At 37.4% G+C, this 24,130-nt stretch overlaps 1 protein-coding gene across 5 annotated transcripts in view; it reads left to right on the plus strand.

The window, feature by feature from the left end:
• GPC5 (glypican 5) overlaps window positions 1-24,130 on the plus strand; it is a 775,603-nt gene that overhangs the window by 389,180 nt on the left and 362,293 nt on the right. For all 5 annotated transcript variants that reach the window (XR_014688693.1, XM_084506835.1, XM_084506837.1 and 2 more), the window contains exon 7: window positions 19,019-19,181. Coding sequence is in view for 4 of the 5 variants with exons in the window: in XM_084506835.1 (XP_084362961.1) it covers window positions 19,019-19,181 (163 nt within the window). In the remaining variant the exon portion in view is untranslated. The remainder of the gene's footprint in view (window positions 1-19,018; window positions 19,182-24,130) is intronic.

Here is a 24,130-nt window from a genome sequence, read left to right on the forward strand (position 1 = left end):
TTTCTCTAGTCTCGGAGTGCTGTTTGGTTGCTTCTTTTACCTCTGGTCCTGATGCAAACACAGAACTGTCAGAATTCCTTTCTGGCAGGCTTGAAGCAATCTGCTGACTAGTGTAGTGGACCCTTTGACACATTACAGAAAACGCTGGGTAAAGGACTGAATTGGATTTTGATAAAGAACATTTGCTGAATAAATTGCTTTTATTTTTATTGAAACGTTATCAAGGTATTCACACTATGGGTTTTTGAAACACTGATTTGTATTTTCAGTTCATGACTGATATTTGTTAGGTGTTTCTAAATTTCAGGTCTAGAGAGCATTTTCTCAATTTATACAATGCATTCACATTCTTGCTATCTGTAGACTACATTTCGGGAGGAAACCTGGGTGTTCAGCTTCTTCATTTATACATTCACTTGTGATTTAACCTGGAAGACAGCAAGTCGTCAGGTATGTGAGCATCTATATGATGTACTTTTGCAACTAGGCTCTCTACCCAGGCAGCAATACCTTGCCACAGTACATCATACCAGATGGCTTTACCTGATTTTTTTGGATGTGACAGTCATGATATACCTGCTCATATCCTCCCACACACCATATTATGAAGGAAATTAACTCTATCCCAGCTGAAACCATTACATATTTGCATTCTGATTTCAGTTGAAAAAGTTTTGACATAGAGGCAGATACAAGATCATGGTACACTCTCACAGGTCTGCCTGACCTGGACAATCAGAGCACCAGGACTCTGGGATGTACTGTTTGAGTCCTGGCTTACATAGCAAATTCTACAACAAACAAACAAACAACAATAACAACAAAACCCAATACCAAACTGACTAATTTAGTTGTGCAGTATTATAGACCAGTGCCTAAACTGGACTATGAACAATGACAAAACTACAGGAGTAGAAAGGTTGTGCTGAACGACACTACTTCATATCTCAATATATTCTTTTACAATTAACTAGACAGCAAATATAAATAAAAAGCCTCTGGAGTCCTCAGTAATTATTTTGTTCTTCATTTTCTTGAATTGAATAAGTATTTCAGTCATGGGTAGTGAAGTGAATCTATATACTTGACTATATTATCTCTAAATATATTTTACCCGGGAAACTACAGGCCTGTCAGTTTGACCTCAGTGCCAGGAAAGCTCATGGAGCAGATCCTCCTGAGAGTCATCATGCAGCACTTGAAGGGGAAGCAGGCGATCAGGCCCAGTCAGCATGGCTTTATGAAAGGCAGGTCATGCCTGACGAGCCTGATCTCCTTCTATGACAGAGTGACGCGCTGGGTGGATGAGGGAAAGGCTGTGGATGTGGTCTACCTTGACTTCAGCAAGGCTTTTGACACCGTCTCCCACAGCATTCTCCTCAAGAAACTGGCTGCTCTTGGCTTGGACTGGCGCACGCTTCGTTGGGTTAGAAACTGGCTGGATAGCCGGGCCCAAAGAGTCGTGGTGAATGGAGCCAAGTCCAGTTGGAGGCCAGTCACTAGTGGCGTCCCCCAGGGCTCGGTGCTGGGGCCGGTCCTCTTTAATATCTTCATCGATGATCTGGACGAGGGCATCGAGTGCACCCTCAGTAAGTTCGCAGATGACACCAAGTTAGGTGCGTGTGTCGATCTGCTTGAGGGTAGGAAAGCTCTGCAGGAGGATCTGGATAGGCTGGACCGATGGGCTGAGGTCAACTGCATGAAGTTTAACAAGGCCAAGTGCCGGGTCCTGCACCTGGGGCGCAATAACCCCAAGCAGAGCTACAGGCTGGGAGAGGAGTGGTTGGAAAGCTGCCAGGCAGAGAAGGACCTGGGAGTGATGGTTGACAGTCGGCTGAATATGAGCCAGCAGTGTGCTCAGGTGGCCAAGAAGGCCAACGGCATCCTGGCTTGTATTAGGAACAGCGTGACCAGCAGGGCTAGGGAGGTGATCGTCCCCCTGTACTCAGCTCTGGTGAGGCCGCACCTCGAGTACTGTGTTCAGTTTTGGGCCCCTCGCTACAAGAAGGACATCGAGGTGCTTGAGCGGGTGCAGAGAAGGGCGACGAAGCTGGTGAGGGGCCTGGAGAACAAGTCCTACGAGGAGCGGCTGAGGGAGCTGGGCTTGTTCAGCCTGGAGAAGAGGAGGCTCAGGGGCGACCTTATCGCTCTTTTTAGGTACCTCAAGGGAGGCTGTAGCGAGGTGGGGGTTGGCCTGTTCTCCCACGTGCCTGGTGACAGGACGAGGGGGAATGGGTTTAAGTTGAGCCAGGGGAGTTTTAGGCTAGATGTTAGGAAGAACTTCTTCACTGAAAGGGTTGTGAGGCACTGGAACAGGCTGCCCAGGGAAGTGGTGGAGTCACCATCCTTGGAAGTCTTCAAAAGACGTTTAGATGTAGAGCTTAGGGATATGGTTTAGTGGAGGGCTGTTAGCGTTAGGTCAGAGGTTGGACTCGATGACCTTGAGGTCTCTTCCAACCTAGAAAATTCTGTGATTCTGTGATTCTGTAAATCTTTAATTTTGATCCAGTGAGGACTTTCTTTGATCATACCAGTAACTATTTAATGACTTTTTTATTGTGCATAAGTAATTGTGTATTAAAGGACATACTACTTAACATATCATTAACAGCATTTCTATTTTTCTCTGTTATTAATTTATGATTTAACCATTAAGCATATGAAATATATTTAGAGCTACTGCTTACAGTTATAGTCAAAACTTTTAGGGACTGCTGCAAGCACACCAGAAATTTAGGAAAGATTTACCTTATCTGTTAAATACCCAGGTAGGAGGGTGGGGATAGAATCTGTGGTAGATGGTAAAAAACCTACTGTGAGGCAAATTGTCCAATTTATATAGAGAAAAATTAAAGTAGAGCCACAGTGCACAGAAATAAAATGTGGAACAGACTTTCCAGTAAACATCTTCAAAATGGTCTTAACGCATTTTGGAGCTCAAGGAAATTGCTTGGATTATTTGCAAATCACTTAGCTAAACCTGTGATTGTATCCTCTCACATGTTTTCCAGACACCAGTGTAATAAACTTGGGAAGACGGCATTCCTAAAGCAGCGAAGGGTTAGTGGTCTGCCCTGAAAACAAGGGATTAAGTCTGCTTCTTCCAAATCCTGATGTGGCTGGAACCATGAAGCTCCTACCAGGAAGGTAGGAGATTCATTAGAAAAGTCAGAAAGGGCAAAAAATTAGCCTTTTGGAAGCAAGTAAAACCTGAGATCTTTAGCTTTTCTTCCAAAGGTGTGTTCATTCTGTATAAACACTGCCTGTATTTCCCCAAGGAAGAGGAAGATATATATTAAATAGTGTTGCCTTGTCTCCTTCGTCTGAATCCTATGTCTAATTGCAATAATGAGAGCTCAATTTTATTAATGGGGGCAGAGGAGGGAAAATTAATAATAAAATTCTACTCCACAAAGGAACATACATATATATTTTTCCCTTTCATACAGACTGCAAACAATTGGCTCTCTGATGAATTCATACATTCACTGAAAATTTATACAAAGCTAAGTTTAGAGAGCTGATTGTTCTTAGTGAGGAAGAAATTTTCTGGGCTACACATGCCAAGAATATTTTGCAAACAGTGAGAGAAATGAAGGTTGAAATAACTAACCTATTAAATGCCCGATTTGGACAACTATAACTTGGCCTAAAGACCCAGAAGCACAGTTATGATATTATTTCAAAATTAAGCTAGTTGCTCTCTTTCTGTAAACAAAAGTAAATACTTCAAGAAGTTTAATGAGTCTTTGAAATGTTTGAAAGAATTTGTGCTGAATAGGTATGTCTTTCTTGTGTCTGGGTAAAACTCTACATGGCAAACTTAGTGGAAACAATATTAGGAACAAAAGAAAATGAGTTTCTGCATACCACATATTTTCTTTTCCATTTTACTTCATTGAGTCTGTCCATACATAAAGAGAGGGTCTCAAACTAGTCTATTAAGTAAAACTAGCTTGGAGGTTCTTCTTAACAGTTTTACAGCCCTGAATCTTTAGCATTTCTGTAAACATACTTATCATTAAGCTAAAATTCTTCTAAATTGAATATTGTTACACCTATGCTAACTCTTAGATCTAATGGTCTCATGATTAGCTGAGTTATACGCAAAGATTTTACTGTAAAGCTTATGGTGAAATGACTTGTGAAATTGGTCCAAATCTGTGCACAAATAAAAACTGACAGCAATGTTACGTGTTTGGGCAAGAATAAAATATCTTCAATAGAAATGAAGATAGAAGTGCTAGAATTCTAATAGGAAATAGTCCTGTTGAAAAATCATTGATCAAAGTTTGATTTCAGTTTGATGGTACAGAGTTTATAAATTTCTCATCCTGAACAACTCATTTTAGTGAAGAACAGATTACCTGGATGTTATATATTACAGCATATAAACAAAAGTTACGAAATTCTAAATAATAGACTAAGAAAGATATGATCATTTCAGATTTAAAAAACCTATGAGAAGTTTAATTCCATATGAGTACGGCTGAAATGTAGGCTGAAATATAAATATGTCCTTGGGACCCGTGTAGTAAATACAATAAAACCTGGCAATGTTTACACTTTAATTACTATGGTAATAGAAACTCTAGAATTACTTTATACCACACAATTTCACTGTTCTTTATACAAAGAAGGGTAATGATTCCTCACATACTAACTGATAACATAACTAGTGTCAAAACTACTTTAAAACAACAGATCTATATTGAAGCATGTGGGGGACCAGCCAACATACAGTCATTAACATATGAAAGACTTGCCAAGAGTTTGTATGAACTCTTTAGAAATACGGATTTGTATACGTATTTCACCTTGCAGTTAAGGACTCAAACTATTTTTTTTTTTTTTTTTTTTTTTTTTTGGGCATGTGTGTGTGTCTGTATGTATATTAGTTAGGAAAAAAGGGAAAAATTAATAATGAATCTGAATCTTGACATCAAGTCTGAAAAGTAATTCCTCTGTGAAATCAAGCTTAAAAAAGAATGTTAGAGCTCAAGCCAGAGGGAGTTTATGTACCTCTTAAAGAACGGCCATGTTTCTTACGTTGACTATGTACTGTATGCCTGTATTTGTTAATGTATGCAAGACTCTAACAGAATCACAGAACTTGCACAACCTACCAACCAGAAAAGTGTATCTGCTGTGACTGTGGCCTCTCTTCAGGGTTCTATTCATCCTCTGTAAGAAATAGACACCAACCCCTGCACCACAAAAATGAAAAAAAAAAAAGGTAAAACCCAAACCCATGCCTCCTGTCAATGGCAACACAGATACACAGATCTGTGTGACTAATGGTCTACAAGACAGTGGACAGCACTCATACCCTCATGCACATATACACACAAACACAGAATAAAGTTCCTCATTCTAAATAACAGTTAGAGATTATGTTTAATGAGAAGACAGGGCAGATCTGTGATGATAATGTGCAGGGCATGGCCAGATGTGTACTGACAAGCCTCTGTTTACAAATGACTACCTCTCTTCATCTCTTTAACCATCTATTTATTGTCTGTTATTTATTTCCTCTATTCTCTATTCTTTACCCTTTTATTCTAATATATCTCATGGGTGTGTTACTATTAGTCCGCAGGAGGGTCATTAGGATGATCAAGGGGCTGGAGCACCATTCCTACAAAGACAGGCTGAGAGAGTTGGGGTTGTTCAGGCTGGAGAAGAGAAGGTTCCAGGGAGACCTTATAGTGGCCTTCCAGTACTGAAAGGGGGCTACATGAAAGTTGGTGAGGGACTCTTTTTCAAGGGGTATAGTGATAGGACAGGTATAACAGTTTTAAACTAAAAAAGTGTATGTTTAGATTAGGCATTAGAGGAATAAATTCTTTACTCTGAGGCACTGTAACAGGTTGCCCAGAGAAGTTGTGGATGCCCCATCCCTGGAAGTGTTCAAGGCCAGGTTGGATGGGGCTTTGGGCAACCTGGTCTAGTGGAAAGTGTCCCTGCCCATGACAGAGGTGTTGGAACTAGGTTATCTTTGAGGTCCCTTCCAATCCAAACCATTCCATGAGTCTATGTTTCTATTTTCCCATGCTTATTCCTTCCTAAATCCCCTTGATCTCTCCTGTTCCCCATCTTTGGTTCTCCCCCTAAATATTCCATATTAAGTTTAGAAGCATCTCATATTCAGTCTAGTATAATCCCAAATGTCCGTCCCGTGCATAACGTAATGTATTCCACACCTATGGAGTAACCATCGTAGTCTCTGAGGTGATCTGTGGAAATTGTGTCCCAGTGGGTGTGGTGGGTATTCTCCCAGCATATGGGACTGAGGATCTTCTGGGAAGGGCTCTGATTGGGTTATTGAGGTTCCTCTCCCATCATTGTGTCAATATGTTCCTTTGTACTAGTGAAGATTATCATTTAATCACATTATCTAAATATTGAAGTGTTCTAAGATCTGAGGGAAAAAGTTGCTGCTCTTTCTCTTCTTTTTCCTCAAATAACAATTTAAAGATTAAAGTACTAGCTTGAAAAGTAAGAGTTCCAAGTTCAGCTTCCTCCATTGAGAGATCCTCTATGTTAAAGTTGTAGGATCTTTGAGAAGGAAGAACTTTGTTTATCCTTCAGTAAGTATAACATTCAGATGACCATTGTGACCTTAACTATAAGGCTACTAATCTATGCATTCTTTTCAGAACTTTGGGCCCAGAAAATGCTAGTAATTTATTCTTCACTGATGCATTTTCATAAGAATAACTTGAGAACACATCTTCCTTTATCTTAATAAAACTGGAATACAACATGAGAGTTAGACAATAGGAGAAAATGTGGGTATGAATCACTGGGGACAGTGGAAGTGCTTCAGTCTGAATCTCCCATTTTCTGCATAAAAACCCCTAATAATGAAGCTATTACATGAAAGATAATGAGTAATGTCTGTTCTTCTGTTGGCTCAAACTTAGGAAACAGTGAAACATGTAGATTCTTAATTCTGTATCTTCTTCCATAATGCTGTGCCTATATGAATGATCTTTGCATTTGGGGAACATTAGGAGGGTTATTTTTCTACCAAGCTGTTAATCTACTGGTAGTGCTTAGTACTGCACTACACTCTACCAGCTCCCATTAAAACTACTTGGTTTTCTTTGTAATTTATAGAGTAGTATAGCCCAGTTCTGGATGTAAAAGAACACTACAATAACACTACAAAAAAAAGAAGATAGCATTTTGCTAAATGTGATAGATAGATGATCTTTTAGTGACTTTTAGTTTATAAATGCAACCATATTATACTAACATCTATAGTACATGTATTCAAGTAGTCTATTATTGAAATGATTATGTGCAAAACTTCTGACTCAAACACCTTTTCAGCTTATAATTTATTAAATGTTTGATATTTTAAAGATATAAAGAGAAATGGGAACACTGAACCCTAGAAACTAAGCCCCAGACTTCTCATATGTTGTACTGTGTTATATGTTGTTGTGCTGTATTTTCATATGTTATATTGTATCAAAGGTGTTCTGTATTTCTCTGCATTAATACTTGATCTTGTGATGATTCTTATTTCTGCATAAATTTACACTACAGAACCATGCAGAAATGAATGCATTGCAATAATGAAATCCTTGTCAGGTTAAGTGCTATAAAGAAATTCTACTAGCATTTGAAACAAAATCCAAACTCAGTTTGCCATATTATCTCATATTATTTGCATATTATCTCTGGAGCAGCAAGGATATACACATATGTAATTGGATTATAATAAATTGAAAACACCAAAAATGTCTTAGAAAAAGTCTTAAGATATTCTTCTAGGCTTTAACAATATTTTCTTAATTTTGTAGCCAGGCCTTTAATGATATTCGTATTCCCAATAAAAAGAAAAAAAGAACCAACACATAGCTGCATTGAATAGGTGTTTCTAGTATTCTTCCAATTAGATGTTCTATGTGGGAGAAAAACAAACAAACAAACAAACAAACAAAAAACCACAAAACAATAAGAACAGCTCATCTTAAAGGAATTCAGAATTTTTTATGTTTCATAAAAGCTGTAGAATGCTGACTCACATATTTCTGATGTTTATTTGTTGGCATGCTTTATGTGAAGTATTTTGAATATGAGAAAAAGCATTCAAAGCTTACTGTTGCTGTGCTAAAACAATGCACAAAACTTACCATAACATCTATATATTAATTGCAAGCCAAATGAATAAAATAAATTATTTTATAGTTTGCTCTCAGATAGAACTTTTAAAACATTTTTTCTCTGTCTTTGAGACAGAAGGAAGTCTGACATCAAAAGGTTGACATTTACTTTCTTTCCTTCGTTTCTTATTGATCTCTTCATGAGACTCTGAAGGAAGAAATTGTAACCCCCCCCTTGGCAGGAATTAGTATTAGGGTTTTCCTAGTTACATAGTAAAGTTTCTCATTTTCACTTTGTTCTTTTAAATAGTCACTTTTCTCTCCCCCCATCTTTCATTTTCTGACAGAGTCAGTTTTGCTAGAATGAGTTTTTAGTGCAAGAATTCAATGAAATAATTAGCCCTCTTTGGAGTGCAATGGAGTGCACTTTGTAGTGCAATCTAATACCCTTCCAAAAACAGTAACATGTCTGTGTGTTCTTACATGGCTTATTGTAAGATGAGATCGACCTTCTGAAGATGCCTACTTCTTTCCATTGACTATGAAAGATCTAGTGACTCTAAAAGGTGTCTAGTACCATTTAGCTAGCCTGCAGACGTTTAAATTTAGTACACAAATCCTACAGTGAAGAACATTTAAACCTCATTTGTACAAAGAAGCTAGTTTTTTATATTCTTAGCTGAAAATTGAGACTAGAACAGGGGGTAGAGTGTCAAGAGGATGGAGCTGGTCTCTTTTCAGTTGTGCCCAGTGAGAGGACGAGAGGCAATGGACACAAAATGAAGCACAGGAACGTCTGGCTAAATTTGAGAAAGCCTTTTTTTTTGACTGTGAGGGTGACAGAGCACTGGAAGAGGTTGCCCAGACAAGTGGTGGAGCCTCCTTCTCTGGAGATATTCAAAACCCACCTGGAAGAAATCCTGCACAATGTGCTCTAGCTGACCCTGCTTGGCAAGGGGGTTGGACTAGATGATCTTCAGAGGTTTGTTCCAACCTTGGCCATTCTGTGATTCTGTGATTCTGTGAATGTGACTTTTGGCTTTGATAAACATCTTTCATTTTACTTTAGATTGAGATGAAAGAATCCCTGGATTTACCTGTCTTTCGGCAAAGATAGACGCCTAAGTTTAGATTGCTAAAGTTACGTTAAGTGACTCCCACCCTAACAGATGAAAAAATACATAAGCAGTTTGCGAGACTGGTGTGAGCCCTTTAGTCTTCACCTTTCATTTGTATAAGCCTATCCTAGGACATCTTTGAACAGCTCAGATACAACTACTCAATCAATATTCTATATCACAGAATCACAGAATTATCTAGGTTAGAAGAGAACTCAAGATCACCAAGTCCAACCTCTGACCTAACACTAACAAGTCCTCCACTAAACCATATCACTAAGTTCAACATCTAAATGTCTTTTAAAGACCTCCAGGGATGACTCCAGGGATGACTCCACCACTTCCCTGGACAGCCTGTTCCAATGCCTAACAACCCTCTCAGTAAAGAAGTTTTTCCTAATATCCAACCTAAAACACCCCTGGTGCAACTTTAACCCGTTCCCCCTCGTCCTGTCACCAGGCATGTGGGAGAACAGACCAACCTCCACCTTGCTACAGCCTCCTTTAAGGTACCCGTAGAGAGCAATAAGGTCACCCCTGAGCCTCCTTTTCTACAGGCTGAACAAACCCAGCTCCCTCAGCCGCTCCTCATACGACTTGTTCTCCAGACCCCTCACCAGCTTGATCATCCTCCTCTGGACTCGCTCAAGTACCTCGATGTCCTTCTTGTAGCGAGGGGCCCAAAACTGAACACAGTACTCGAGGTGCGGCCTCACTGGAGCCAAGTACAGGGGGACGATCACTTCCCTAGCTCTGCTGGCCACACTGCTTCTTATACAAGCCAGGATGCTGTTGGTCTTCTTGGCCACCTGAACACAGTGCTGGCTCATATTCAGCCGACTATCAACCATCACTCCCAGGTCCTTCTCCGCCAGGCAGCTCTCCAACCACTCATCTCCCAGCCTGTAGCTCTGCTTGGGGTTATTGCACCCCAGGTGCAGGACCCGGCACTTGGCCTTGTTGAATTTCATGCAGTTGACTTCAGCACATTGGTCCAGCCTATCCAGATCCTCCTGCAGAGCCCTCCTGCCCTCGAGCAGATCGACACACGCACCTAACTTGGTGTCATCTGCAAACTTACTGAGGGTGCACTCAATGCCCTCATCCAGATCATCGATGAAGATTTTAAAGAGGACTGGTCCAAGTACCGAGCCCTGGGGAATGCCACTAGTGACCGGCCTCCAACTGGATTTGACTCCATTCACCACAACTCTTTGGGCCCGGCTATCCAGCCAGTTTCTAACCCAACGAATAGTACGCCAGTCCAAGCCACGAGCAGCCAGTTTCTTGAGGAGAATGCTGTGGGAAACAGTATTAAAAGCCTTGCTGAAGTCAAGGTAGACCACATCCACAGCCTTTCTCTCATCCACCAAGCATGTCACTTTGTCATAGAAGGAGATCAGGTTCATCAGACAGGACCTGCCTTTCATAAACCCATGCTGATTGGGCCTGATCACCTGCTTGCCCTGTAAGTGCCGTGTGATGACACTCAAGATAATCTGCTCCATGAGTTTCCCTGGCACTGAGGTCAAACTGACAGGCCTATAGTTCCCTGGGTCTACCCTCCAGCCCTTCTTGTAGATGGGTGTCGTGTTTGCTAGCCGCCAGTCGACTGGGACCTCCCCCAATAGCCAGGACTGTTGATAAATGGAAAGTGGCTTGGCCAGCTCGTCCGCCAGTTCTCTCAGTATCCTCAGGTGGATCCCCTCTGGCCCCATCAACTTGTGTACATCCAAGAGCCGTAGCAGGTCACCAACCATTTCCTCATGGATAGTGAGCGCCACATTCTGCTCCCCATCCCCTTCCACCAGTTCAGGGTACCGTGTATCCAGAGAGCAACTGGCTTTGCTGCTAAAGACTAAAGCAAAGAAGGCATTAAGCACCTTCGCCTTTTCCTCATCTTTTGTAACTAAGTTCTCCCCTGCATCCAGTAAAGGCTAGAGATTCTCCTTCAACCTCCATTTTGCGTTGATGTATTTGTAAAAACATTTTTTGTTGTCTTTAACGGCAGTAGCCAGATTGAGCTCCAGATGAGCTTTGGCCTTTCTACTTTTTTCCCTGCACTCCCTAGCAACATCCTTATATTCCTCTTGAGTGGCCCGCCCTCTTTTCCAAAGATTATAAACCCTCTTTTTTCTCCTAAGCTCAAGCCAAAATTCTCTGTTCAGCCAGGCCAGTCTTCTTCCCCGCTGGCTCGTCTTTGGGCACGTGGGGACAGACCGCTCCTGCGCCATTAAGATTTCCTTCTTGAAGAGTGCCCAGCCTTCCTGGACTCCTCTGCCCTTCATTACTGCCTCCCAAGGGACTCTGCCAACCAGTGTCCTGACCAGTTCAAAGTCGGCCCTCCGGAAGTCCAATACAGCGGTTTTACTGGTCCCCTTCCTGGCTCCTCCAAGAATGGAGAATACCATTTCATGGTCACTCTGCCCAAGGCAGTTTCCAACCACCACATCTCCCACCAGTTCTTCTCTGTTTGTGAAGAGAAGGTCTAGTGGGGCACCTCTTCTGGTAGGCTCACTAACCAGCTGCATCATGTTCCTGTTTGTAAATGCTACCTATTTTCTACTCTGTTGTGTATAGTTTTGCTTTTATAATGCACATATAAACAAGTTTCTTATTCTATATGTCATGAAACTAGGATTTCTGCATTCTAAAAAAGAAGAAATAGTGAATTAAATTCACATCAATGAGCAGTGTTGCTGGATTGATCCCGATTCTGAACTGTTCTTCAAGACTGAAAGATTTCTGTTAATTTCTCCTATTAGCAGGAGCAGGAAGAACAGGGTTAATTACAAATAAATGGTGTGATGGAAATATTTAATAACTGAGAGCACATGGCCTAACACAATACAATGTACTGTTGAAAAATTATCTGATTTCCAAAATAATATAAACTCTCCATAACCTATACACCACTCATTTCACTCTAGGAGGAAAGTGGTCCCTTTGAAGACTTCAGATAACCTAAACAATAAAATAGTTATGATAATGGAAATCCTGAGCTTGCATGTGCATGTAAAACGATTCTGAAAACACAGACTAATGTACCTGGAATTTTTATGTGTGCTAGCTGTAGGAATACATGTGACTTTATAAATATTTATGCAGGGTTCAAAGCCATCTGTCAACAATTAAAGTATATGTCACGTTTAATGACATAGTCTGCATAGATTAGGATTACTATAATTAGAGTATTGCGCACATATTACAGCTGCAAAATGGATGAGCCAGGCTTTCTCAGGAATTTCAAAAAAGGCTTTTTCTATGTGATAATATTCTGCATGATGTTTGATTGCATCTAAATAAGTAATGTTGCAGACAAATGACATAGGCAGCTACTTGAACTTGAAGCTAGTTTTTCTGAAAAAAAGTTACAACCTTATCACACGTACAAAGACCCAATGGGACTTAAAGAATAGTTCTATCAAACCATTCAGAAGGCTCTGATTGCAAATGGTTCACTTCTTTATATACCAAGAAAACTGTTCTCAACTAATATAGTATCCCCTCCTCCACCACTTCCATGCTTCTAGAATACCTTAATTCTCTTGAAGTTTTTGAAAAACAGGCATAATGAATTTTGACAAGACTAGGCAGTAGAAAGGTCTATTTCAAGAATAGTTTGGTGGTAAAGAGGATTAAAAAATATAACCCTTCATATGTGATGAATCTCAATTCATGCAAAGCAGCCTTGCTGCGCAATGAGCATAGCCAGAGGAGTATAGTTATATAGAAGTCACAAAAATAAATGGCAGCTCAGGAACAGGAGCAGGGGGTAAATTGTGTGTCAGGAAGGCCTTGTTTGGAAGGAAACTGGAAAACTTTCTCTGTAAGGCTTAAGTGGGGTGTAAATGATGTATGCGAGTTTTTACTAGCTTTCTGATTTAAGAATATACACTGCAAATTAAAAGAAGATATATTGGACCTTAAGAAAAACTTGGTAAATAATGTAGAAGGCCTCTTGATGTATGCTTTTTCTATGGTATGTTTTGTGGAAAAGAAATGCAGCAAACTCTTCATAAAGGATTGGTCCAGACACAGTCATAGTTAAGGACTGGTGATATGCTTTTGTAATTGCTACTTGATCTCGCTTACCTAAGGAGATTCTCAATTATTAATAACTTTAAGTTTCTGCTCAGTTTATTTCATAGTAGGGGGGGAAATTACTTTTGCACAGATAATCTCTCCCCACCAAAACTACTCTATAATCAACACAGATATAGTTCATTGGGAGATAAATGATTTTTCAAGGTTTTTCTTTCATAGTAGTTGAGTTTTTTATTACTTTTTTAGGTGTCTACTCCCACATCATTTTCTATATCAATTTAGAATGCCTTGATATGAGAAAAAAAATACATGTGCAGCTGTTGTTGATGGAAATGTATTTTTAATGTTTATATTTTGTTAACTATGAGTGATCATTTATAACATACATTATCTACAGAACAATGGCTAATGCAAAAGTAATGGATTCCTTTTACTGCCTTCTTTTATTTAACTTGGTTTTTATAAAAATACAGTTTAAATATTTTTTTGTCTATAAAAATAGACAAAAAATAGACAAAAAAAAAAACTGTATTTTATAAAAATACAGTTTAAATATTTTTTTGCCTATAAGATTCTGACATAATGAGATGTGATGAAGTGTGTCATAGTTTGCTGTAATTCAGTAATTCAGTGATAACTGTGCATAAGAGTCTCTCTTTTCTCTGTCTGCATATATCACTTGTGGTAGCACCTATTGTTTGTGTATGCCTCAGTTCGATTGGAACTAATGGAAGACTGCATAAGCCATTATTCTGTAATCATTCTTTCAGACCTAGACTCTATAAGAATCAATGCTTCACATGCAGATTTAGAAGAATATTCTGTATTCCCAGCTAAGTACAAACCACAACTCTTTTGTGGAGCTAGCCTTCTACAGCAATTATTTGTTGGTAGACTTAAGTGTCTTAGAGGCATACTCTGACATTTATGCAGAGATTTCTGAAATGTTAAGGACTGCTACAAACACAGCTTGTGGCCCAGCTATTTTTTTCCCCGAGCTGCTCACTTCCACTGTGCTGCTGTGGGTATCAGTGATGTGCACGAATATAAAGTCTACCTCTTATATGCCAGTAGCCATTGTAATTTACTTCCAGTTTGCATTACTTAAGAGTAAAGTAATAGTCCTCTTTAGGACTAAAAGAAAGATGTTTTTTTCTCCTTGAGGAATTAAGAGTGTTCTGTGTCCTGTTTGTCAATAATTTGTTGATTAGTCTGCATTATATGCTAGGCACCAGTGATAATGGTCCCTATCTCACTGATTGTACTGATAAACTGTGGGTGAATTATTTCATGGTGCCATTATTAGTTGTCAGAGAATAGACTTTATAATCATTCATTAGCTTCATGGCTTATTCATGTAACTGAACTGTGGCAGTCAGAATTCCTGTCAGAACAATTCAGCTGCACAGAGCCTGCAAATTGGCACAATATTATGTTGGCATTATACTTGAACAGAAACAACTTTCTTTGCTGTTTTCTGACTTTCTTATTTCCTGCTGTAATATTATTTCTTACTTTTCTATTCAGAAACTATTTAATAATCAGAGTGATACAAATTGGGCATGACTGCCCTGTGCTATTCCCCTACATATTTTAAACCGGACTATGGAATACTTTCCTACAGTGTGTCTTAGGAGGAGCTATCATTCCTCACATCTGCATCTTTCATACTATATTTTAATAATCATTGTTCCAGTGGATTAGTCCAAATTCTAACATCGAAGTAGATGCTTTCAGATGAGTGGTCTCTCTTTTTCTTTTTCTTTTTCTTTTTTTTTTTTCCTTGGGAGGTCATCTTCCATTTCATGTAAGCAAACATTATTTCCTTTGCTTCTTGATTTCATTTTTCTTTACAAAGATCTGGATAAGTGCTATCTGAAAATGTCATAGATCTGGGGAAAGAAATTCCACTTTGGGAAGTGGCAAAAATGAGGAATTAATTCTCTAACTTCCTTAACATTCCACCAGGCTATAATCCAAGATAACTTTATCCACTGTTGTGTAACAAACATGCACAGTGCCTCACCTGAATGTAATATACTTTTGATCTGTCAATAGAGCTTATTCAAATTGTAAAATAGTGGATGTGAGGTTAAATTATAATGTCAAAATTGGTAGAAATTAATTTATTTCCGAAGCTTTACGCAATAATTAAAAAGGATGTAATTAGTTAGCCAGTAAATCAAGATGAACAAAGTTCAGTCAGTTCTTTGTATGGAGTAGCTGAATAAGTCTATTGAACTGAATTTATTTGTTGATTTTTTATACAACCAAATGGTACAGATAAAACAGATGATTAAGAAGATGTAGCATGTTTGTTTGTTTGTTTGTTTATTTGTTTTCTTTAAGGCAAAGATTTGTACTGTGTGTCACAACAAGGAAATACTCATTGAATGCTTAGTCAGTTCACAGGACTTTCATGCACTTTGTTAAGCCAGGAGCAAAAGGACATCTGCTGTTACCAGCAGTTTTGTATATCTTTGACTTCCCAGGGCAAATGACCATAGCTGATTTCTAACTGAATTAGCAATAGCTACCTTTTGGTATAATGTGGAATGCAAATAAAACTGCATTCCTTATGTGATGTCTTAATTGCCCTGCATACCTTCTCAACAGTGTGAAATTTTAGGAATCATACAGTCAAATCTTCAATATCTGAATTTGTTTTTCTTGCCAATAGAGCAAAGTAGCTGTGTTCTAAGAATTAGTCTATCTCATTCCAAGATCCCATCTTCTTCTCACTTGTACCAGAATCCACTCAGATGGGGTTTGGAAATATTGTGAAGAAGTAATTTTATCATGCTTCTGGTGTGTAAGAGAAAACACCGTGTGAAGCAGTATTGCTTGCTGTGAGCCAGCTCCCCTGATCAGCCACTGAATTACATTCACTGAAATTGGTTCTTTAGATAAATCACCAATTTCCTCACTCACAATAGGGTAGAAATAGGGAATAAGTAGATGTCCTGGCTATTCGTATCCACTCTTACTGAGGGAGAAATGTGTAAAATTCACATGAGAATGAAATCAAGGTAAAATTATTAGCAAATTAGCTGCAAAATATTTGCTCTGTCTAGTGGAGGGGGTTATACCAATAACCTTAAAACAAATACAATGAAACAGGTGAGCAGTAAAGAACAGTGAAATAAAAAATCCAAGCAGATCAATGGCTCTATAGAAGAGATGCTAAAAATGCTCGTAAAATAACTTTAGAAATGTTTTAAATGACATTTTGCTGATGATTCTCCCCATCCTCCCCCCCCCCCCCCCCCCCATTGTTGTTGGCCTGTTTTACCTCTTAAATTTAAGTTTCTCTTGTTATTTTTCTCATTTATTTCTGTTTGTAGCTATGCTATCTTCATGGATGGGTGAAACGGGCAAAGAACATTAGTCTCTACACATTAATCATATGTAATATGACTTTGTTCTGCTATTTCTACTACCTAGACAGAAAGGAGTACAAGCTAGGCTTTAATTTTGCTTACATTGGTTATCTTAGATATGCCTGACTCATTTACTTAATTTTCGGAGGATGACTTAAATTGCAGTGAGAAGTTAGTAAGACACATTTTTGTTGTTGTTGTTGTTTATTTATTTGTTTGTTTGTTTTTCCCAGAGACCAAAAAAATTAATACTTTGTGAAATAACCAAATTGATAGTGTGCATAGCTAGGCTAGTAGGAAGTGTATCAAGGGACAAGAGCAAAGCTTTTGCCTCTCTCTTCACTCAAATCTAGTAATAACTGGAAAGAAAATCAGTTGTTCATGACAGAAATCATGTGAGAACCTGAATTGAGGGGTTTTAGCTGTACAATGTGCTCCCAGATATGAAGAGGGATTTTTAAAATAGAGAAGACTGAGGCATGAGTATTTTTTTTAAAGAGAAATGTTGTCCTTTTAAATATTTACATATGTAATACTAAGCAGAGGAATAAACTTTAGCATAGTTTATCCTTCTCATCTGAAGGAGTTCAAAACAGTCATGCTTCTAGAAATAATTATTCTAGGCTTGATTTGATTAGGTAAATTGGATTTACTGCTGGTCTCCTTTGGGATTCCCTCCACAGGTGTTTAAGGTATGCACATAAATGAAAGAGAAGCAATATTATGACTGAGCTTAGTTCACATTGACTGCAATAGAATATCATCAAGATGTTATTGTTAAAAAAAATAATAAAATTAAATTAATAAAAAAACAATGTTTCCGCTGAAGGTGTATGATGTGTACGATAAGTAAATGGGATACTAGATTTTTGTTGAAAGGGAACCAGTATCATATCAGTTTCAACAGTGTAAACATAAGCTCCCTCACCTTCCAGTGTTCATCACTCATGAGAGATGAACTCACTTGTAACTTTCTACAAGCACTGGAAATAAAAAAGAATTCAGTCTTCCATTTAAACCAAATTTAGTTACATGGATTCATACATTTTTGAGAGAAGGGGCCATTTTTGGTTACTTATTCTGACCTCTTGCATATCCTGGTGTTGAACTTCTGGATTAATTCCTGCTTTAAGACTAAAACCTCTGTCTGAACCAGAATACATGCATATGTATATATATAATATATATATATTATATATAATATAAGACCACAACTGTTAATAAATTATTTTGATATAGAACAACCCTTGTTTGGTTTATTTTTAATGTACAATATTGATAAAGTGGATTCATTTGATTTAATTGAAAGAATAAATCAAAGTTTTTGGTTCATTTGTTATTTTCACATTGGTTAAAAATACCATATTTTTGTTTGTTTGTTTTATTTTGTTTATTCCCTTTTTTTAAACACCCCAGTATAACTCAATTCTGTGCCATCCTTTCTGAACAGAGGAAGCAAGACCTGGATTTGGGAGTAATATAACATACCTAATCTAATTTAGTATTCCTATTTCTGTCTTCAAAGCTATCCCATTAAAACCTTTGGCTAGAACACTAGTCTTGATAATTCATAGCCTACTATTTCATAGAACAGAATATTTTATCTTTTAATATGAATGTAATACAATATTTAGACTTGCAAATTTACTTTTGTCTGTTTTATTATAGTATGTATTTAAAAATTCATTCTATTGCCTGGCTTACCAGATGAGGTACCTTATTAGACAGTTTGCCACTTTTTTACTTTTTTTACTTTTTTACTTTTTTACTTTTCTCTTTTTTACTTAGTAGGTCTCGAGTTTTTATAGCAGTGGAAGATTTACCAGCATGGTTTGTGTTTTATACTGCCTTCCAGGTTATTAATGAAAATCCTAAATGATCTGGAAGACCTACCAATCCCTACAGGACTGAACAAAACCCACACATTCCTAGTGATAGAATCATAGAATGTGGACACCTCACGGGTCTGGAAAAGACCTAGGGCCAGTTGCTATGTAACATGGATGCTGTCTGTCTGCTCTAAAGGACACTAGTATGAAGGTGTGAAGGACATGTCTCTATCCATGTGATTTGGCCTCGGGGCTAGGGATTAATGCCTTATCCTCTCTTATTTAGCAGTATAGATACAGAAATGTTACACATTTTTAAATTAAAACTGAGGTATACATGTCCAGATACCACTCTTTTAAACCTAACTGCAAACCAGAGGAAACAAAAAATCAGAATTACCTTTATGTGGAACCTAAAGTTTTCCTTTTAAAGCATATAAATATCAGAGAGACATACCTGAAACTTTGGCTGCTCACTGAAGTTTTCCATCTGTATTGCTAACTTATACACTGTATCTTGTCTTCAGCTATTGCAGAGCAAATCATTTCCTAAATATTATAACTGGGATCTGCGACAAACAGGCAGTGGTGGAAGTGTGGATGAAGAAATCAGTGGAGATTGTGATGACGAAGATGGTTGTGGAGGATCAGGAATTGGAGAAGTAAAAAGAGTAATGAAAATTACAGACTGTAAGTCCATGATTCTGTTTCCTTCATACATTTTAAGAGTGAATTTGACATATTTTCCACTAAGAAATACCACTGAATTATCTTGAAAAAGGTGTGGAAAAGTTGTCTGTTTGTTTCCAAGATATACAGGAATAGGACTATAATTACAAGGCTTCTATGAGAATGGTATGATGATAAGTATCAGTTTCATCATTGCATACTTGCATATGCAATATCTACATATTTGCATTATGTAGACTGACCTCAACACAGTATTTTAGCCCATTAAAAGTCAGTACAATGACATGTTTATGTGAGTTACTGATTTAGCATGAAAAGTATTACTTGGAAGTTTTGCACAGAAATTGTTTCTAATTTGTAATGGAACTATGGCAAAAAGCTAAGATTTAGTTGTGGTAGTTGAATTTCTTAGAAAACTATTGGAATCAATGTGCTGTAGCCCACTAAGCATCAGTGCCATTAGTACTGCTTACACTTCTTTCTGCCTTGCTTACTTTTTAATTTTTTTCCTGAACCACTTTTGTAAGAATTTTGTAAGAAGAATATTTGTAAGACCTTTGTTTATGCATTTCAGCGACATAGAATTATGAGTATGAGCAACTGGGTTAAAGCACAAGTAAGTTGTCTGGTTCTCTGAACTGGTGCTATATTGTGCATCTCTTACTTCTCTTTCAAGTGTAGAAATATAGGCAGAGATGATGGGAATAGATGCCTGCCATCATCAAAATTATATTTTTCAATATTCAGTACTAATAGATAAGTAGTAAAGGCTGTTGTTAATCCCTGAGTTTACCTATATTTACTGAATTTGAGTGTGCTCTGGGTTTCCGAGGATAGGTCCTCTTGACTTGATAGTGAAGAGACAATTTAGAAATTCAGTCGCAGAGAAGTCATACTTGCTTGCCTAATTCCAATTTAAATAATTGGAGAAACGAGACTCCGAGCATTCTGGGCATGCATTAGCAGGTAAGTCTGCATTCAGCCTAAGATGCTGTTGCACTGCTACCTACTATACATATTTTCAAGGCCTGCTGATGTTTCTTTAGATGGAATGTTAAGAGGCATTTATTTCCTGAGAGTGGCTTTTTTGAACATACACATGTAAACTCAAAAAAAGAAGTTAGAGATCAAATACTTAAAAGCAGATATACTTTGGACTACTGGATATATCTATTTGATAATGACACTCAATCGTATGGACAAACTGTAAAATAGTCTTAGAAATGACTAGGGATATTAAACAAGTATAACATTGCAAAAATATTGAATGAATTGCACATTTTTTTACACTCTGCATTTTATTTTTCTTCATATTAATATATTTAATGTAATCTTTTAAAAATGTCAAAAAGATAGCTAATTAAACTTTGTATTCTCATTATTTTACGTGCATCTCTGGGATTATAAACTATGTATTAGGCTTGCTGAAATTTGCATTTAATGCTGTTTCATTCAAACCTTTTCTAAGACCCTAGTAAACAAAAATATGAGTCCATACTGGTTTATATTATGACTTTTATATATTTCTTGATTACTAGTTGCTTGAGTGGCCTGTTGTGAATTATTAAAAGATTCCATGTAGTACAAATTTTGTTACAGTATAGGTCATGAAAATCTTGGGAAATCACTTAAGGGTATACTTCAGATAACAAACTGAAGCTCAGATAATTCTTTTGCATCTCTGGGATATACAAGTAGGATTTTAGGAATTAAAAATTAAGTTGAAAGTCCAAAAAATGTAAAATAAACCTATTGTAGTAAGCAAACAAAAATATCTTTTCAAGATTCCTGAGGAACAAGAATGAAAACATTAAGAAATAAATATCATCACTATTTAATCTGGTGGAAATTTCTTAGCTTCAGATGACTGCTGCTGATTCCAAGCTAAGGCAGATCCTGAATTCCCTATTTCTAAATTGAAATGCTAGATTTATGCAGCCTGTATTGCTTACTGCTTTTGTAAAACATGACTAAATATCAGGCATGGTCTACCATGGTTAGTTAGTTAGGTAGTTTGTTAGTTCTGATGCTTTTTATACATCCCAATACATATATGTATATATATTAATTGCATACAAATAGCCATAGATGTCTGACTACTATATTTATATCTACATGTAAAGTTTTATCTTGGCAAACATCTTCCCCTTCCTTTCTGTTATTCCCAGATCTTAGAATCATACACATTCAGAAGACAATGACATGATCTCAGAAAAGGCAGATACACATCTGCCTTTACATTTTTTACCTCTATAAAAAATAATGTGCTTAGAAGGGATAATTCTGTATCATACTTTATCAGCTTATTTAGATTATGAATTTATTGGAAACAGGATCGTTCCCCTTTGTGAACATCTTTGGAATAGCTAACAAAGGGGAGAGTTGGCTTTGTATAAGGCCCCCAGACTTTACTATAATATGAAATACGTAGCAATCTCCTTTTCTTTCCCGGCTGATTATGAAAAAAATGAAAAGTTGACCAGAAGCAAAAGACTATGAAAAATTTCTTTGGTAAGGAAAAAAATAACACCATCTATATGCCTGCATGTACCAAAAGAATATAAAGTAAACTTTCCATGTGCATAATGAATCCAGTTAAAATGTGTATGTTACTAAACCACATACATGTATGTTAACAGCCCCTGAAGTTGAAGATGACTTATTTTTCCATTCAGTGTTACAGACGTAAGAAGGGTCTTCACTTAGTGTTGCAGAGTGTCAAATTTGTGCTGACAGGCTTTAGACTTTGGAAGACTAATGAAGAAATTTTCTATTTATGACTCAGAAATGATAGCCATAGCATTACACCAACGCTTAAAATATGTTGTATTTTGAAAATTTGTTTTTATATCTAACAGTCATTCGGTGTTTCAAAGTCCTACAATTGCTCTGACTGCTTCGTTCTTTGCAAGTAGCTTTAAAATATAGCAAATTGATGCTGTCCTTTGGAGCAATGGTACAAGTGATAGTGCACTTTAAATGTATAAAATGAACAGTAGTATAAAGTCTTGACACTGCATTTGATAGTTTTATTTTACCCTAACCAAGCAATTCCCACAGGACTATTTCATGTGTCACAATGAATTACCTCCACAAAAAACAAACAAACAAACAAAACAAAACAAAACAAACAAACAAACCTTCCGAATTCAAGAGGTATTAATGACAAATACTTATTATTTATATATTGATTTGAACCTATTTTCAAATAGCTATAGCAAGGAAGAGCTAATCCTGCTATCACTCCTCTGAGGTACTCAATATGTTTTATTAAAATTCTCATAGGACTTACACCAAGACCACTAATTTTTTGAAAAGTGCTGTACCACTGCTTTGCCTTTCTTCTTCATCTTTTTAAAATTCAGTGCAGCTATCGCCTAACTTTATTTTATTTTATTTTATTTTTAAGTTACAGCCATGTTCAGGGCTCATATATGTAAAATTATGCTTTGTGCTTATTTTATATACAGGCAAATCTTGTCTCTTGTTTGAATTTTGTCTCATCTGATATTCACCCTGTCTGAGGAAAGAAGTCTCCAAAATGTTTGATTTCTATGACTACTTAATTCATTGAAAGTTATAGTCTTGTTCAGTTTATGCAATAGCGCGATAAGTTGGAAAAGGCTTTATGTTTTGACCTCCATATAAAAAGAGGGTACAATGATACACACAAACTAATCTATGTCTCTTATATGATTGTGTACTACATTCTCAGGTTGCAGACACTTTTTCTCCTCTTTCACTTACTTCAGTATGGTTCACTCCCTTCCCCTTCCCCTTCCCCTTCCCCTTCCCCTTCCCCTTCCCCTTCCCCTTCCCCTTCCCCTTCCCCTTCCCCTTCCCCTTCCCCTTCCCCTTCCCCTTCCCCTTCCCCTTCCCCTTCCCCTTCCCCTTCCCCTTCCCCTTCCCCTTCCCCTTCCCCTTCCCCTTCCCCTTCCCCTTCCCCTTCCCTTCTCCAGTACAATGGCAACAATGATAAAGGTATCAGCCATTTGTACAGCTGTTTTTCTCAAGTGCTTCATCAGCCATTCTCATTCCTATCCTAGAAGTACTGAAATTGACCAGTTACTGTTCACTGAACAAAATAACTAGGCTGAGTACAAATCTTAGCTATACTGTAACACATGATTTCACTGAGGTAATGTTCATTCAAGGTGCTTGACTGGGACATGAAAATTTTAGGCAGCAAAAGTAAATGTGACAAATTGACTGCATTTACCTAGATCTGTGTTTATTATACATGTAAAAAAATCCATCTGTCATTACGTAGGTAGGGTTTAAATGAATCATCACAACACTAGACTGAGATAGATTCACTGTAAAATTTTAATCTGAAGAATGAGAATTTACAGTCTGATGTGGAAATGATATACAACCACGCAGAATGTCAAACATGAAAAGAAGAGACTCTAGATGATTATTGAACATCTAAACAATAGAGATCTTTAATCATAAAACATAAACTTAATCCATATTTTAACTCATATAGATGCAGATTTAAGAATATATGTATACAAATTATATAGGTTAAAGCATTCTGATTAGCAATAATTGTTTAATGACCTGACTTTTGGAAAATGGCTTATCCAAAAATGTTTTTTTAGGGTTTTCTATTTGCAAAGTCCAATCTGAATCTTATGATTTACTTCAAAATATTTCAGTGCTTCTGTCACAGATATTTAACTTGTTGTCTAGTGTTTTTGAATGCATCTTTATCCCATCATATTGGAAGAACAATATCTTTGTTTCAGAAAGCAAGTCATATTAAAGTAGTAGGAATATCATCCACTAGCATCTTTTGCACATGTCACAGGTCACTTTCCTTAAATATTTATTGTCTAATTAAAAAAGGAAGACAAAAACTAATAAGTAGATAACTCCGAAAGTTACACTTCCAGTCATAAATTGATGGTGTCACATGGTGTCACATAACACAGTGAATCTGTTCT

The sequence above is a fragment of the Aythya ferina genome (assembly GCF_964211825.1).
Source record: "Aythya ferina genome assembly, chromosome: 1".
NCBI classification, from domain to species: Eukaryota; Metazoa; Chordata; class Aves; order Anseriformes; family Anatidae; genus Aythya; species Aythya ferina.